This window comes from Castor canadensis, chromosome 6 (genome assembly GCF_047511655.1).
Source record: "Castor canadensis chromosome 6, mCasCan1.hap1v2, whole genome shotgun sequence".
NCBI lineage: Eukaryota > Metazoa > Chordata > Mammalia > Rodentia > Castoridae > Castor > Castor canadensis.
This window is the reverse complement of record NC_133391.1, coordinates 70,191,931-70,209,638: the sequence shown is the minus strand read 5'-3', so window position 1 is coordinate 70,209,638 and position 17,708 is coordinate 70,191,931. Positions and strand designations below refer to the sequence as shown.

General features: G+C 44.9%; 1 protein-coding gene across 11 annotated transcripts in view; it reads left to right on the top strand.

The window, feature by feature from the left end:
* Positions 1-16,350, top strand: part of Afap1l1 (actin filament associated protein 1 like 1) — a 55,196-nt gene extending 38,846 nt beyond the window's left edge. For 8 of the 11 annotated variants that reach the window (XM_020170008.2, XM_020170011.2, XM_074076686.1 and 5 more), the window contains 8 exons: positions 654-865; positions 2,511-2,656; positions 3,368-3,440; positions 5,278-5,392; positions 7,865-8,029; positions 10,019-10,212; positions 12,861-12,989; positions 15,406-16,350. In XM_020170008.2, coding sequence (XP_020025597.1) covers positions 654-865; positions 2,511-2,656; positions 3,368-3,440; positions 5,278-5,392; positions 7,865-8,029; positions 10,019-10,212; positions 12,861-12,989; positions 15,406-15,429 — 1,058 coding nt within the window. In that variant the 3' untranslated portion in view covers positions 15,430-16,350. The remainder of the gene's footprint in view (positions 1-653; positions 866-2,510; positions 2,657-3,367; positions 3,441-5,277; positions 5,393-7,864; positions 8,030-10,018; positions 10,213-12,860; positions 12,990-15,405) is intronic. The other 3 variants (XM_074076684.1, XM_074076682.1, XM_074076683.1) reach the window with 3 other exon arrangements.
* The last annotated feature ends 1,358 nt before the right edge of the window (positions 16,351-17,708 follow it).

Below are 17,708 nucleotides of genomic sequence, written 5' to 3'. Positions count from 1 at the left end.
GTATAAATGTGTTCAATGTGAGTGAAAACTGTTTGGGAAGGGAAAGCATTATCTTTTTCACGTACATGCAGTATATGGAATATACACTGTAATCCAGTGGAAAACCGTCTGTTTTAAGGGGCTGAAAGGTTGCGTGAGGCCCTGGGTTCAATTCCCGGCACTGCAAAAAAATAAAATAAAATCATCTGTTTCGGATATGCAGAAATATTCTAGTAGCCCTGAAAAAAAAAAAATACTCCAAAAGCACATAACAAGGCGGGCTACGGTAAAAGGAAAAGTAAGTGTGAAGGGCTGAGAGACAATTCTAACCCCATCTGAGGCCTTCCCAGAGTTCTTCCATTCTTTCCCTTGGCCGGATGGTGTTGTTCCCACGCGCTGCCGCTAGGTGTCAGCGCCATCCATTAGTTTCCACCTTTCAGGCTCAGTTTCGATGGGGGCGGATGGATGGAGTTGTCTTATCTATCTTCTATGGAGCTCCCGCGCTTTTCTTCCCACCAGGCGTGGTCCCCAGGGTGTGCAGTGATGAATGGTTGCGAGAGTCATTGCCGAAGGGCACAGGCGGGAGAACGGGCTGAGGGAGGCGGGCGCAGTACCCTCCCCGCCTGGGGTTTGGGCGGGCTGTGGGGAGGTCACGCCGCCCTGTCCCCTCGCAGGCTATCTGAACGTGCTGGTGAGCCAGGGCTGGAAGGAACGCTGGTGCCGCCTCAAGTGCAACACTCTGTACTTCCACAAGGACCGCGCGGACCTGCGGACCCACGTGAACGCCATCGCCCTGCGCGGCTGCGAGGTGGCCCCGGGCTTTGGGCCCCGGCACCCATTTGCCTTCAGGATCCTGCGCAACCGGCAGGAGGTGGTCATCCTGGAGGTGAGAGGAGAAGGCCCGAGAGGTCCTGAGCACTGGACCCTGGCCTCCAGGTCTTGTCTTTGTGCAGGTGGTGGGCTTGCCACGACACTGCACTGCAGGGACTGAGCGGGGAGGCCCTAGTAGGCCTGCCAGTAACATAGGACACACACGTAAATTCGAATTCCACCTAAACAATAACATGTCTAACACAAGTACATCCCATACATTTAGGGGCTATACCTGTACTAGAGTTTTTGTTTTGTTTTTATCTGAAATTCATATAACTTAAGAGCATTCCATATGTTTACTTCCTAATTCTGGTAGCCCTAGAACCAAGGTTTGTTTATTGCTCCCGACCTTAAAATTCCAAATCTGAAAGGCATCTCATCTGATGTAAGGCCCACATTTGATTCTGGGGTCCCCTCTAAACCCTTCCCAGCAGGGGTCTCCATCTCAGATGAATAGAGTCCTTCAATTAGCCTGCCCCTCCCAGCAAGCAACTTGAATTTCTAGAAAGGTTTCTCAGGCCAGGTGTGGTGGTACACACGTGAACCCAGCTTCTTGGGAGATGGAAGTAGGTGGATCAAGGTCCAAGGGGAACCCGGGACAAAAGTGGCCTTATCGGTAAACTAAAGCTGGAAGGGCTGGGGGCGTATGCTCTGCATACTTTCATTTTTCTAAAACATTACACGTGAGGCACATCCTGTGGGTCCAATAAACATTAGCTGAGCGATGGATGAACGAACTGGGAATTCATTTCACTTGTTCACCCTCCTTCCTGCCCATTGGGCACTGGCCCTCCTCTCTGAGATCATGATGACACTGAGTTTCTCCTCCACATGACAGTCCCTTGGCTATTAGAATTTAAAATGTTACCTGCCTCTTTGCATTACAGGTAAAGAAACTGAGGCTGGGTCAGCCAGATGCTTTGTCCAGGGCTACACAGAGAGTCAGCAGTCTCTTGGTATTGTGTTAGAACTAAAACCCAGCCTTTTGGTGTTGCCCAATATCCACTGCCTCTGGGGACTGGGGATACAGTTCAGCAGTAGAGCGCTTGCCTAGCACGTACCAGCACCACAAAAACAGGAGTGGGGAGGGGGTCTTCTTTTATTTCCCTTAACTTATACACAGAACTTTTTAATTTAAAACGATACTTCCTTTATGCAGGTTTAGTTTGTATAAGCTATGTTGACTTTATAATAATACTCTTTCAATGAGAATTAAGTATGTGGTTAGATGATCAGCAAGTTTTGGAAATTTTCCTATATAAAGCACTATAATTATTTGGCAATCACAACACATTTGAGTTCTATGAGCATAGCCTCCTATAATAAAAAGCATAGTTTTCGCAAATTTCAGGGAATACCTAAACATTGTTTTTACACCAGATGGTTGGGAGGACCCTGAGGGTGGGAGTGAGGGTGCTCTCTTAAAGGGGTAGTCAGGGAGGGCCTCTCGGAGGAGATGGCTTTTGAGCATAAATTTGAATAGGAGGAAGGAAGGAATCTGATTTCTGGATATGTGTTCTACTCTTATTCTTCTTTTACCCCTAAGTGTTGGGTATCCAGTAAGTACTTAAAAGTATTTGTGGGTTTGACTGAAGTAAGCAGGTAGCCAGAAACCCTCACAGTGCTACATGAACTGCACTCTACATCCTCTTTTCCAGGCAAACTGTTCAGAGGACATGGGTCGCTGGCTTGGGCTGCTGCTGGTGGAGATGGGCTCCAAAGTCACCCCAGAGGCACTGCACTATGATTACGTGGATGTGGAGACCTTAACCAGCATCGTCAGTGCTGGGCGCAACTCCTTCCTGTAAGGGTCAGGCCCTGACACACACACCTGACCAAGGGCTTTTCCTGTCTCAGCTCCATCTCGGAGGTTCTGCGTACAGCTTCAGGCACTGGGAGGAAAGGGAGGAAGCCCTTGGGAGGATTGTTCCTTGGGATGCTAGGATGGGGCCTTCTTCATCCAGCATGGGGGAGGGAACTGGCTGAAGGACCTGGGCCAGGGTCCTTCAGCTGTGGATAGAATGAGCAAAAGTGCGGAAGCCGGGGAGAAGTGGTCTGTGCTCTGCCCTCGTGCCATGGGACCTTAAGCTGTCACACCCCCAAGCATCCAGGTGGGCATGTAGCTGGTCCATGAAGTTCAGCCTTAGAAGAGCTGAAGCCAAGCATGGTAATGCACGTCTATAATCCAACACTCAGGAGGCTGAGGCAGGAAGACTGAGAGTTCAAGGCCAGCCTAGGCTACATGGTGAGACCCTGATCAAAAAAAGAATAAAAGAGCTGAGTTTGAGTCCCAGTTCTCTAACCCCAGCTGTGGAAGCACGGGCAGGTTGCTTGCTACCTGGACCAGGTTTCCTGATTTATAGATGGTGGTGATGAATTCCTGCCCCTGAAGGCCTCACACAGCACATGATCTTTTGACTACGTTAAGCTGCTGCTGGAATCATATGAGGGTGGCAGGAAGTAGTGTAAGTCTCAAAGTGTCATTTCCATCATCCCTGTACCTTTCCTTTTCTAGCTATGCAAGATCTTGCCAGGATCAGTGGCCAGAGCCCCGAGTCTACGATGACGTTCCTTACGAAAAGATGCAGGTACAGTCCACTGGAGCTATGAACATGGCAAAGACCACTTTGCTGTCTCTCTCTTTCCCCTCATGGCCCCTTGTGCTTGTGTCTAACTAGCAGCTGGAAGGGGAGCCCCGTCTTCTTGCAGCATGTGGTTCAGAGTGAGGACTCCCTGGTGCAGCAGGGTGGCTGGTCAGCAGCAAGAGGCCTAGATTGGGAGGAAGAAAGGGCTCAGGAGACTGTGTCCCCTGCAGGACCATGAGGCAGTGGGTCCAGCTGAGCAAGGGGCTGGGCTGAGCTGTCCTCTGTGTGCTGCTCTGTGAACTCAGGCTGCAGATCCAGTGTCCCTGGGGATGACCAATGCTGACCGGGCAACCACCCCCAAGCCCTCACCTGGTGGCATTCTACATTTACACCTCATCTATTTTTCTCCCTAAACCACGAGGCAGCTCGTTAATTTACAGGGAGGCCTCTGCCACTGTCACACGTCCCCAAGTGACTGTGACACACAGAAGGACTACCAAGGCCAGAGTCCTGTCATGAACAGTGCTGGGTGACACTGAGCTCTCACCTCCACAGACAACCTTTTCTAGAAACTTCCCCCCAGCCACCCTGCTGTTTCCCTGGTCTTTCTTCAGACTCAGATGAACCAGTGGGTGTAGCTTGAGGTTTTGCTCGGTTGTAAGGCAAGTAGGAGCCAGGAAGCCTGGCGCTTCAGACATGAACACTGGAGTCAGACTCAGCTGAGGCCACCTGCTCAGGCTTGCTTCTGTGGCCCTCACGTCCCAACTCAGTGTGCACATGTAAAAGCCTATTTTTTAGGGGTATGGCAATAACTAAATGAAATACTTCATGTAAAAAAATTAGCATAGTGCCTGCACATTGTAAAGTTTTATACAGAGGAGTAAGTAGAACTAATGTAGTTGTTATATAAACGTATTATCCTATTCCAGGATTTTGAGCATCTGTAATATTCTTTTGTTTACTTTTTTCTTTGTGGTACTGAGGACTGAACTCAGGGCCTTGTGCTGCACTCTACCATTTGAGCCATACTCCCAGTCCTTTTGCTTAGCTTGCTTTGGGACAGAGTCTCGCACTAACTTTTGCCTGGGCCAGCCTCAGATGGCAATCCCCCACCTCCATCTCTCAAGTAGCTGGGATTACAGGTGTGTACCACCACACCTGACTGGAATATTCTTTTTGTTTTTTGGTGGGTCTGGGGTTTGAGCTCAGGGCTTCACAGTTGCTAAGTAGACGCTGTACCACTTGAGCCATGCCGCCAGTCCATTTTGCTCTGGTTATTTTGGAGATAAGAGTCTCTCGAACTATCAGTGCTAGCTGGCCTGGCCCCAAACTGCAATCCTCATGATCTCAGCTCCCAAGTAGCTAAGATTACAGGCATGAGCCACTGGCGCCTATCTCTGACTGTAATATTCTTAATGCACCAGTCTAGTAAGTTCTAACTCCTTTCATCTATGACATTTCATCTATGACATTTCTTTCTTTCTTCTTTTTTTTGAGGGAAACTACTAGCAATTCAGAAAATTAGAAGTCTGTTTCCAAGTGATGTGAGGACAAAAATACCTAAGATAAATCAAATCTAATGACCCACAGTCTTTTTGAGACTTCTTGATTAGCCTCTCAGCAGGGTGCCTTCTGCTGCCTCCCATAGCAAGTACGAGCTTCACATGGTATGTTGCTAGTGAAAGTGATTTACAAAATGTGTAACTTGCACGGCACAAGTCTACAAACGTAAGGCCAAGTTCTCAGAGGTCCCACCATGCTCACCCTCCAGCAAGGACAGAGCCCCCCTCCCTCGATGTCTAGGCCTGCCTGCACTTAATCTTCCTCCTCATCTCCCAAGCAGGATGAAGAGCCCGAGCGGCCCACTGGGACCCAGGTGAAGCGCCATGCATCCTCCTGCAGTGAGAAGTCCCATCGAGTGGACCCACAGGTCAAAGTCAAGCGCCATGCCTCCAGTGAGTTCCATGCGGGCCTTCTCTGCTGAGCAGGGAGCGGGAGGGAAACAGACCATGCTTCCTCCTGGTGTCAGGCAGGCAAATTTAATGGGTAAGGAGAGGAGAAAGAAAACACTGTACCCTAAGAAAAGTAACAGCCACCGGGGTGTATCTCAGTGGTAGACAGCTTGCCCAAGAACCTGGTTCCATTCCTAGCAGCTCAAGAAAAAAAGAAAAAGGAAAAGTAACAACAAAGTACAGAGATGGAGGGAGAGCAAAACTGGAGTGCTCGGGCCCCAACTCTATGGCCACCACTACGCCCTCGAGTGGTCCCCACACAGGAGCACAGCCCCTGATGCCAGACTTACTGATTATTCCAAAGGCCAGAAATCTAGACTTTATTAAAATCTCACGTTTTAATATTAGGAAATAGTTTTTTAAAATTCTAACACTGAATGAGTGTGTACATAGATGAGTGTATATACATCATATGCACTCATTCAGTATGGACAGATACAGAATTCATCTCTAAACTATATCCGTTGCAGAGGCCAACAATTTTTGGTTTCTGATCTAGGGTAAAATGTGAAGATCCAGACCCCTCCACACACCCTGGAGGGGACTGCAATGAGAGCCACAGCTCACCTGTGTCCCAGTCTGAGCTCTACCCAGCACCACATGGGACACAGAAGTTCCTGATTGTCACTACACAGGATTGACTAAGTGTGCCAGATAACGGCTGCAAGTTCTGTGTTTCCAGCTCTTGCCTCTGCTCCTGTGTGACCTGTGACTGTCAGCAAGCCAGTTTCCTGCAGAACAACACGTTCCAAGAGTTTCTTCTTCCTTCCTTTACATTTCTTCCCCCTGCACCTGAACAAAGCCACATTCTATTTTTGCTTTGTGAAGACTTATTTTGGAAAAACTACTTTTTCTACACTATAGCTCCATTTCATTATTACAGATCATCTCTCCTGGGAGTCAGATTTGTCTTCTGTTCCTCACTTGACCACTATATTACTATGTGACTTTGAAAAAGTCTCTTCTCCTCTCTGGGACCGAGTTCCCTCCCTAAACAGTTAAGAGATGTGTGACACTCTTTAAATGCTGCTCTCTTAGGCACTGGAAATTCAGAGCCTTGTGAAAACCCCACTTTAAAGGGAAGTTTAACTGAAACAAGCATGTAAGAATAAAGCAATCACAAAATGTCAAAAAAATACCTAGACCCCTTATTCAAATCAAATCTCTCATGAAAGCGATACGAATGGATCTACTTTGGCTAAGGCCTCTCCTGTGCCCCCACAGTGGCCTATTAGCCACCACGGTAAAGTCACAGGGCTTCTTGAGAAGCAACTGGAAACCACAGTGGGGAAACACAGATGTAGTCCAACATGATTGCTTTTCACATGAAGAAACTAAAGAACACAAAAGGAAAGGTGCTTAGTCTACCCGTAGCCTTTTGCTATAACAAAATTCCATAAACTGGATAACCAAAAACCAAACATTTATTTCTCATAGGTCTCTAGGCTGGAAAGTCCAAGGAACCAGCAGATTTGGTGTCCATGAGGGCCCGTTTTCTGTTTCATAGATGGCCCTCTTATTGTTCTCTGTGGTCTCTTTTGTAAAGACACTAATCCCATTTACAAAGGTTCTGCCATTTTGTAGTGGGACCTAACCTCTCTGTCCCTCAGTTTCCTCAACAATAAAATAGCGCTCATAAGTAATTAGCAGACAGGCAAATAAATAATAGCGCTAATGATAAAATAGCTTTTATAAGGATTAAATGGGAATGAAAGTAAATGCCTTAGCAGGTAATGCCTAGCATATAGTGACCGGGCAATTAGTTTTTGCCATAATCTTTTGTTGTTACTGTCCATGATTGTGTTGCACCTACAGTAGACTACTTCCTCAGCAAAACAATGGGCAGTGCCTGACGTTAGCCCAGGTCGGAATCTCTGTAGAGCTGAGTTGTTTGTAGCTGTCTCCCTATCTCATACGTACCTGAGAGTTGATTCCTATAAAACATTTCCTTTTAAAACCAAAGTGTGTTATCCATCATAAAATTTGTTATTATATATTACCATTGTCGTTATTATCTAATATTTACTAAGTACTCACCATTCGCCAACTACTATACTAAGTAACTTAACTATCTCATTTAAACCTCACTGCATCCTGTGAGGTACATGTTGTCAATATCCCTATTTCCATGTAAGGAAGGTGAGGCCTGGCGGAAAGGAATACCATTCACTTCCGCCCGGCATCACACAACAGTAAGGACCGATCTGCCTGGTTCCAAAGCCCTTGCCCCTGTCTCCATGCTCTGCTGCTTCCCCTTTGCGCCTTTCTTCCTTGGGATTCACACTAAATATATCTAAAGGAGCAAATCTAAATATTCCTGAGCTTATAGACAGAGAAGTCGAGGCTGAGAGAGAAGCTAGCACCACCTACACCTCACCAGAGGTCAGAACTGAGGCTTTTTTCTTCCCTCTGCAGGTGCCAATCAATACAAGTACGGTAAGAACCGAGCTGAGGAGGACGCCCGGAGGTACCTAGTAGAAAAAGAGAAGCTGGAGAAAGAGAAAGAGACAATTCGGACAGAGCTGATGGCCCTGCGGCAAGAGAAAAGGGACCTGAGGGAAGCCATTCGGAACAACCCAGGTACCTGCATGGGTGCGGAACGGCTCAGCCTTGGCACCTCCCCTGGCACAGCAACGGGAGCTCTCTTGCACAGGCTACCCAGTTTCCCACACAGAAGAGGTAGCCTTCTCTCCCCTCATCCTCCTCACTAAAGGAAGGGCCAGTAGTTTAGTGACTGCTTTTAGCTAGAGGATGAAAAAGCATCACAATAATGGTAGTCCTAACAGTAGTAAGAGGCAACCTGGTTTTAGAAGTGTGCCTTAACTTCAAGGAGATAAGCAATCCCTTGGAATCCCACGTGCATTCACTCACAGATATGTTAAGACGCTGGTCCAGGGTCTAGGAATGATGGACAGTGACATTTCCCACCATCCTCTTCAGAAATCCAGGGACCTCAGCAGGCCCTACCTGCTCTGGCCTCCTCCACACCCATTTTCTTCTGAGTTTCCTTTAATTCTCTCTCAAGCTTCAGTTTAACATTTTCAGCCTGAGATTCCTCCATAAGCTGGGGGGAACAGAAGTCCTGTCCATACAGAACATGTCCAAGATAGCATCACCCTCTGAAGCACCGATCGATCCTAAGGCCAATTCTTATAGACCTTCCCCGAAGCCCATCCACAGATTGAAATGAACCTCAGAAGATAAGACACATTGTGTGTCTCAAAACCAGAATCAGTGGGAGAGAGGAGCCTAGAGGTAGTTTGGTTTCATTACAGAGAATTGTCCAAGCTGGGCACTGGTGGCTCACACCTATAATCCTAGCTACTCAGGAGGCAGAGATCAGCAGGATTGTGGTTCAAAGCCAGCTCAGGCAAATAGTTCCACAGACCCTATCTCGAAAAACCCTTCACAAAAATAGGGCTGGTGGAGTGGCTCAAGGTGAAGGCCCTGAGTTCAAGCCCCAGTACCTCAAAAAAGAATTTTCCAAGAGTCGGAACCAGGATTTGAAGCAGGCTCACTATCCTACTTGTCCTGCTCAACTTTTTTTTTTTTCTATAGCACTATTCACTTTGTAACATAGTAGATTATTTATTATGTTTATTATTTTATTTCTTATAACATACACAAATATAAGCAAGTATCGTTGCCTGTTTAGCTCAATGATACATCCCAAGGGTCTAGGATAGTACCTGGTACATAGTAAGAATACAATAAATATCTACTGAAGAAATGAATGAATGGATTTAACAGACTGGGAAACCCTCCAGTGTAAAGTCCAAAGAATGGGACTAATTTTTAAACCTAGTAAAACTCAACACCGTTTGGCACAACAAAGATACTATGCAGGTTTGTTGGATTAAACTGTAAGCAGCAAAATCCTACTGGAAACCCTGGTCTGTGTAAAGCCTTGGGTTATGACTGCGGTATGCAAGTGGCAGAAACAAAAGTGAAAATGGCATGGAAATAAAAGAAGAAAAATGAGCTGCAAAATTGAGAAGCAGGTGTATTGAGGCATAGGGCTCTAAATGATGTCACCAGGAAGCTAACTTCTCTAACTCATATTTGTACCGTCCCTCTTTTTGATTTTGTTGTTTCCCTCTTGTGGGAGGCCTCAGCCCTTACCCAGTCCTCTTAGCCACCCCAGCAAAGAAAGTTTCTCTTTCCAGTGACTGCTACCAAAACTTCAGGATTCACTCTAATTAGACCCAAGTCTTATCCCTAAGCCAGTCATTGTGATCAGAAAAATGAGACGTGATCATAGGACAGGCCTAGGTTATGTGCCAAATCCTTGATCTAGGAATGAGGTCAGCCCCACTCAAACTACAAGGAATGAGAGGGGAAAGATGGTTTTCCAGTAGAAAATCAGGGTGCTATTTCTGGAAGATGGGTACTGGGCAGATAAAGACCACACCACTCATCACTCAGCATGGAGCTGGAAGCCCAGGCCCAAAATCCATCTCATAACCAGGACTAAGGAATTGGAGAGACACTGCAGAAGGGACAGATAGGAGTTGGAGGCCCTGACAAGACTCCCTGAGCTCCAGGCTAGGCTCAACTGTTTCTCATCAGTGTCTCTGGACTCAGGAGCAAGGCTGAAGGCCCTGGAGGATGCTGTGACCACCCTGGAAGCTGAGTGTCGGGCAAAGGAAGAACGCCGCATTGACCTAGAGCTGAGGCTCGTGTCTGTGAAGGAGCGCCTGCAGCAGTCCCTAGCAGGGGGCCCGGCCCTGGGGCTCTCAGTGAGCAGCAAGAACAAGAGTGGGGTGAGTCCACTGCCTGACCCTCAGTCCCCTTTTATACTACGGATGTCTCATTCAGGACTGTTTCTTGGGGGCAGGTTTGCTCCTTTACGGATGAGAATGCTAAGGCCCAGAGAGGTGAGAGCATGTACCACCTGCAGCACAGCTAGGAAGAGGACTCTTGGAGCAAGTTCTAGGGGCTCTCCAGCCTGTCGCTCCCTCCTCAGCAGCAACACCGTGGTCTTAGACATTTGAGATCTTAGAAATGGCTTTGGGGTTATTAATGACAGTAGCTAGCCCATGTTGAATAGCGAACATGTTGATGGATTACCATGGCCAGTAAGGCCATACTTAAGCTGTATTACCTCACTAAATCTTCACAGCAATCCTATAAGGTAGTGTTGCATGTATTAACCTCACTTGACAGACAAGAAAACTGGGTTTAGAGGTCTTGAATGACTTACTCAAGGTCATTCAGTGAGGTGATAAGACAGAATTCCAGACCCAAGAAGTCTGACTATAGAGCTTCACGACCGTGGCACGTGACCTTTCCTGAGATCTCCAAGTCCTATCGTTAGGGCTTTGCATCTATTCTCTGTCATGCTCCTGGCAGCCCTGCGAGGTGGTACTCTCACCTCCAACAGGACTTCCTCAGAGAGACTTCCCTGACCTTATGTCTATCAGGGTTTTTTTTTTTAATCAGCATATATTAATTGTACAAAGGAGTTTCATTGTGGTATTTCCATATATGTATATAATGTGCTTTGATCAAATTTACCCCCTCTATTACTTTCTATTATCATTACCTTTTCATTCCCTCTTTATGTTAGTTTTTAGTGAGTTTATTTTCATACTTACATATAATGTACTTTGATCATATTCACTCCCCCATCACTTTCTGCTTCCCCCGATCCCTCCCACTGGTCCCCCTTTTACATTCATGTCAAATTTTTTATAGGTCTAGATTCTACATATGAGTGAGAACAGGCAATATTTGTCTTTCTGATCTTGGCTTATCTCATTCAACATGATCTCCAGTTCCATCCATTTTCCTCTATTAGAGTTTTCGATCCTAACAGTGTTCACATTTGGGACCAATAATTCTTTTTTATAGGGGACTGTTGTGTGCATCCTAGGATGTTTACCAGAATCCCTAATCTCTACCCATTGGTAGCTAATAGCACGCCACCCTGTTTTGATAACAAAAATGGCTCCATTTTTGTTTGTCATTCATCATTTGGACGAATTGGTACACATCTATAATCCCAGCACTTAGGAGGCGGAGGCAGGAGGATTATGAGTTTGAGGTCAGCCTGGAATAAATAGTGGGTTCCAGGCCATCCTGTGCTGTGAGACCCTGGCTGAAAAAATAAAGTTTCCAGAAATTGCCAGATGTCCCTGGGAAGACAAAATCATCCCTAATGGGGAAACACTAGTCTCAATTACCAAGAGTCCCATCTGTTAATCTTCCTCATAGCATTGAACCCACAACTTTTATGTGTATTTGTATTTATCTTTGCATAATGTGTGTCTCCCACACATACAACTAGTTTGTATTTTTATTAGTAATTGGGGCCTAGGAGTGTACCTCAGTGTATAACACTTGCCTGGCCTGTCTGATGCCCTAGGTTCAATCCCCAGCACCAAAAAAAAGGAACTAAGACTGTGTATTTTGTTTATTATATCACTAGACCTTTACAAAGTCTGAATAGTAGGAGTGTAATAAATGCTTGTTGAATGACTAAATGTCTTTCCTGCTTTCACATTACAAAATTGAGACTCAAAGAGAACAAACAGCTTGTTTAATAAATATGAGTTGTGATTGGGAGCTGTGTTATTATTGCTATTGTTCCAGATCACACCCAGTGACTCTGAAGCCAGAACTGTGTCTTACACCTCCACACTTCCTCTCCATGGGGTGTTTCCAACCTCATTTTACAGATGAGGAACATTTCCTCACAGTCACAGAGGGCTGGTGGAGGAACTAGAACTGGCTCATCCATTACAGCTGCTTCCTCCCACTAGCACACCCTGATGTTCCTTGTCCAGAGTGCTTCACTTTTCACTTTGGATCTTTCTGATACCTTTGGAGATAAAGAGAAGTCTTCTCTATATTCCTTACAGTCTTAGCTACTAAGATACCACACTTAAGGAACTGCATCCAGTAAGACATTAAGCAATTGTCTAGAAGATGTAAAGGGTGAAGGGAGTGCAGAAAATAAGAAGAAATACCAGAGAGAGGTGAAGAGTAGGGCTGCATGGCTCTGTGGTAGAGCATGTGCTTAGATGCATGAGGCCCTGGGCTCAAAACAACAGCAGAGCTGTGGGGCTTGAATCCCAGCTCTCATATTTACCAGTCAGTGACATTGCACAGCAACTTGACTTTCCCGGTTTCCTTATTTGTAAAATGAATGGCTCATAGTATTACTTTGTGAACTTGTTGAAAGTTGCATGAGCTAATCCATGCAGTGCTTGGTACAATGTGAGGGTTTGGTAATCATGGTTGTTACTGTTTAAGTCTGTGACCTCAGTATCTTCTTCCCCTCACCCTTGTTCAATGCTGACATGTTTGCCTAATGCCTTCTATTTTAAAGTGCCTTACTTGGAGGGCAGGCTGCATGCAGATAGCCAGCATTAGATCTTTTTTTTTTTTTTTTTTGGACTACCAACAGGAAACTTCAACTAAACCCCAGAACAATGTCTCTGAGCAGTCTCTCCCTGTCAACTGTGTTTCTGAGCTGAGGAAAAGGAGCCCATCCATCGGAACCTCCAACCAAGGAAGGGTGCTACAGAAAGCCAAGGTACACCAACAGTTCCACACTCAAAAGTCACAGATGTGAGGGCTGGTGGAATGGCTCAAGAGTTAGAGCACCTGCTCAGCAAGTGTGAGGCCCTAAGTTCAAACCCCATGAAAAAAAATTAAAATGATACTTTGTGCTGGTGGAGTGGCTCAAGTGGTAGAGCACCTGCCTAGCAAGCATGAGGTCCTGAGTTCAAACCCCCAACCCCAGTTCTGCCAAAAAAAAAAAAAAAAGAAAGGAAGTCACAGATCTGGTAGCTCTTTATATATGGAAACTCACCAAAACCAAAAATATCAGCATGTAAGAAAGGGAGGAAATTGCCAGTACATCCATGCAGTAAAACTCATGAGTTTTCATCAAGAGCCATAATCCTCAAATTTCACCCAGAACTTATTCACTCATTGTTAATGCATAGTTCTGACAAGCTCAATCATTTGGTTTCTGAGCCTAAAATTGTTTTAAGACAGGAAAGGTCCCATTTCTTAAGTGAAGAAACAAGATCTGGTGGTGATAGGACTTGCCAAAGGGTATGCAAGGTATCATTGGCAAAGTGGATATACAAACACCCCTCTTCCAGTTCTTACTGTACAGCTGGGTCATAGTCCCTTTGGGTAACTCACACTCAGCTGTGTTTCAGAACTCACTGAATTGTACAATGGCAGATGCTAAGTAGGATGGAAAAACTCCAAGTTTTAGGTAGTACCTGTAAGCACATTTGTTAACAATTCTTCATTAGGTCACATGACTGTTCTCACCTCCATGGACTAACCAACAGCTTCCTATCAGGTCAGACCAGACTTTGCCACCAATGAGTTTATACCAAAACACTTGAGAAATATGTTAGCTTCAGAGCTCTCTAGATTTCACAATAGCAGATAAAAAGTGTGGACCTGAAGAACAAAAGCCCAGTGCTGGACATGGTAGCACTCGGGAGGCTGAGGCAGGAGGGTCATTAGTTCAAGGCTAGTCTGGGTTACATAGCAAGACCATGTCTCAAAAAAAAAAACTGCCTAGCACATATGAGATGCTCAGTAAGCCTTTGCTGAAGTTGATGCTGAGCACAGAATGTCTCAGATATTGGTGGGAGATGAGACGGGAAAGATAGTTTGATGTAAAGATCAATGAGTTTTCTATTTAAGATGAAAAATTAGCAGGGAACCCAAACAAGTCCCTGCCCTCAAGGAGTTGGGAGGAAGAGTTTAAATAAACACATAAATAAAGAATATGATGCCAGTTGGTAATAGGTACTGTGATGTAAAAGAAAGCAGGGGAAGGCGAGAGAAGACAAGTGATATGGCTGCTGTTAGTTATAATGGCAGCAAAGGCCATTTCGAGAGATAACACATAAGCAACCAACCAAATGGAGTGTGAGGGAGTGAGTGGTATCTGAGGGAAAGGTGACTCAGGAAGAAAGAAGAGCAAGAGCAAGTGCCAGGTCCTTGAAATGAAGAAAAAGCTTAACATGTTTGAGAACCATCAGGCAAATCTGAGTGGTTCCAGTGAGAGGAACAAAGGGTGACCATTAGGAAATGAGATCAGAGAAGGAACCAGCTAGGGCCAGTTGTCCAGTCCTGAGCTGACAAACTTTCTGTAAAGTACCAGACAGTAAATATTTTAGACTTTGTGGGCCATATAGTCTGTTTTACCACCACTCATCTCTGCCATTGTAGCACAAAAATAGCCATTGACAATTGGTAATTACATGAACAACATGGCTGTGTCCCAATAAAACTAAAGACTAAAATTTGAATTGCATATAATTTTCACTCATCATGAAATACTGTTCTCTTTCTTTTTTCTTCCAAACACTTAAAAATGTAGAAAACATTCTTAGCTAATGGGTTATACGAAAAAGTAGACAACAAACCAGATCTGGTCAATAGGTCATATTTAGACAATCCTTTATCTAAGACTTATAGGCCATTAGAGGATCTCTAGATTATGTTTAACATAATGACAGCTGAGCACTGGTGGCTCACACCTGTAATCCTAGCTACTTAAGAGGCAGAAATCAGAGGATCATGGTTTGATGCCAACCTGGGCAAACAGTTCATGAGACCCCATCTCGAAAAACCCATCATCAAAAAGGGCTGGTAATGTAGGCCCTGAGTTCAAACCCCAGTCCACAAAAAAAAAAAGGAAACTCTCTGACCAGATTTGAGCAAGGCATTTTTCATGTCAATCACATATTTAAGGCCATCTTGGCTACTCTGTTTGGAATGGATGAAGGGACAAGAGATAGCAGCATGAAGAAGTGACTTACTCAAGGCCACAAAATAACTAGGATCAGGATCCAAGGTTCTCTGGCCTGGCCGGTGGAGATCTTTATATAAGTAGGTGCAGTAAAATGTTTTTTATTCTTCAGTTGTACTAGAACACTCAACAAATTGATTTATTTTGTCTTTCTGTACTTAAGGAATGGGAAATGAAGAAGACCTAGAAAGAGGATGAAGATTCCATTCCAAAAGAACCATCAACTTGTCCATCTAAGGCAGAAATGCTTTCTTCACACAGAAAACCAGGAGAAGACTGGAGTAACCCCCCTACTCTCTGGGGCACCCAAAAGACCATGTTATTGTCTGTATGATTTTAGGGTTTGTAGGGAGGGAAGGAGAAAAAGGAAGGAGGAAATAGAAAGCAACCTTATGACTTTACAAAGGGTAGAAGTGGGGGTAGAGGGAGACAGAAGTCTGTACAGATGTAAAAGTTTTGTTTGGTATCTTTACCTTCCCTTCCAAAGAAGAAAAGAAAGCACATGTGAATAAGCCATTCCATCCCATCTCAACAGCCCATTCTCAGTCCTTAAGGCAAAGGAAGGCAGTGCAGTAACATTAGTTGTGCAGTGAAGAGAGAAGAAACTTGGCCATCTGATCACATTGTGCCAACTGCATTCCTGCTGGGCATTACAGACAACCTCTGGGCAAGACTAAGGGGTTGAATCCTTGCCTGCACAAAAGTGAACAAAAACTATTGAAACATTCAAATTCTACACTCATTCCTCCTCTGGTTTAAACTAGGCAGAGTGCAACTACTGGAATCTTACAGATTTAAGCATTTTAAAATCAGATACCCAAATACCCAGGGAGCAAAGAGAAGTTGATCTGGTGACATATTTTATGCTTGCAGTGACAGGAGCATGGAGTTCTAACATCCATGGAATGTTGTGGGCATTGAAGAGTGGGGTCACGTGCTGTCAGTCCTGTCCTTTACCTACTTTACATTGACACCGAGGCTCCTTGGACTATGGTTAGAAAACTAATGCCTTCAGCCTGATGAAATCCTCATCTTGCATTGGTAGACCCACTAGCCTGCCCTTCCAGCATCTTCTTTAAAGTAAATTTATCAAGGAAAACCAAGAGAATGGTGGCTCATTTCTGCCACATAGGTGCTAAGCCTTTGACAAGCACTTGATTCTTTTATAGGAGGAACAAGGACCTCAAGTCCAGGCAGCCTCCTTTCTATGCTACTCACTATTATCGCAATACTGTAAGCACTTTATGGGTCTGTCCTTAACACATTTCTTTCCAATAAAAATAAAACCATTTAAGAGCTCAGAGATTAGCTCAAGAGGGGAATGGGGACAAGGATCCCAGAATAGTCAGTGAACCCTTTACTAGAGTCTTGGTATGTTTTACCCACTTAAGGCTTAACACGGTTTAGCCTCACTGAAACTTTACCATCCTCTGAAGTAGCTTGAGAGCACAGCTGGAAAACTAACCTGTCCAAAATCAGCAGCTGATCACTGGCAAAACATATGACTTAGGTGTCACGATTCTGGACCTAGATAAGGCTGGGTTTGAGATCTGTCTCTGCCTCCCAGTGGGGTGATCTCAGAAGAGCCACTGGGCTTCTCTGTTGCTTTCCATATCTTTGGAAATAGGGTTGCGGAAGTGGCTCATGTGTTGAAGTTCCTGCTTAGCAAGCATGAGGCCCTGAGTTCAAACCCCAGTACTGCCCCCCAAAAAAATCATATAGTATATCCAAATAAGCCATATCATGGGGGTTTGTTTTTGTTTTACTTTAAGGGCTCTCCAGTAACTAAGCTGGCCACTACAAGCACCCTAGATCCCAATCACTAGCTCATCATCTTCCATCCTAAATCCCTAAAATTCATCCACATATTCCTATCTTCACTGGAACCATCCAACTTCATTAATTCATCCCACAAATGTTTGAGCACCTACCATATGAGATGTCAAGAAAAAAAAAACAGTTTTGAACAGGACAGACTTCATCCTTTCCATCTGGCAGCAGTCATCAGGCTCTTTAAAAGGGCTTGCTGATTTCCAGAAAATACAGCAGACTCATAAAACACTGAGACCTAAATTCCTTTCTACTCACCACACATACTGATTATGTGCAGAGGTTATTCAACTAAAGGAATAAATGTCCATTAAACTTAAAAAAAAAAAAAGAAAAGAAAAAGACTTCATGAAGCTCAAACTCTAGTCAGGGAAAAAAAAAGAAAGGAATAAAATACGGAAACAAAAAGGGCGCTTGACACAACTAAGTAGGGTGGTGGTTACAAAAGTACCCTATCTAAAGTGATAGCAGGGCTTGTAGTTCATGCCAGCACAAGGGAGGCTGGGGTAAGTGAACGGGGAATACCAGGCTAGCCTGGGTGGCATAGCAAGAGCCTGTCTCAAAAAAAAAAAAAAGGAGGGAGGACTGCAGGACAGAACACATCCCCTCTTGCCTGGGCTACTGCAACAGCTTGTC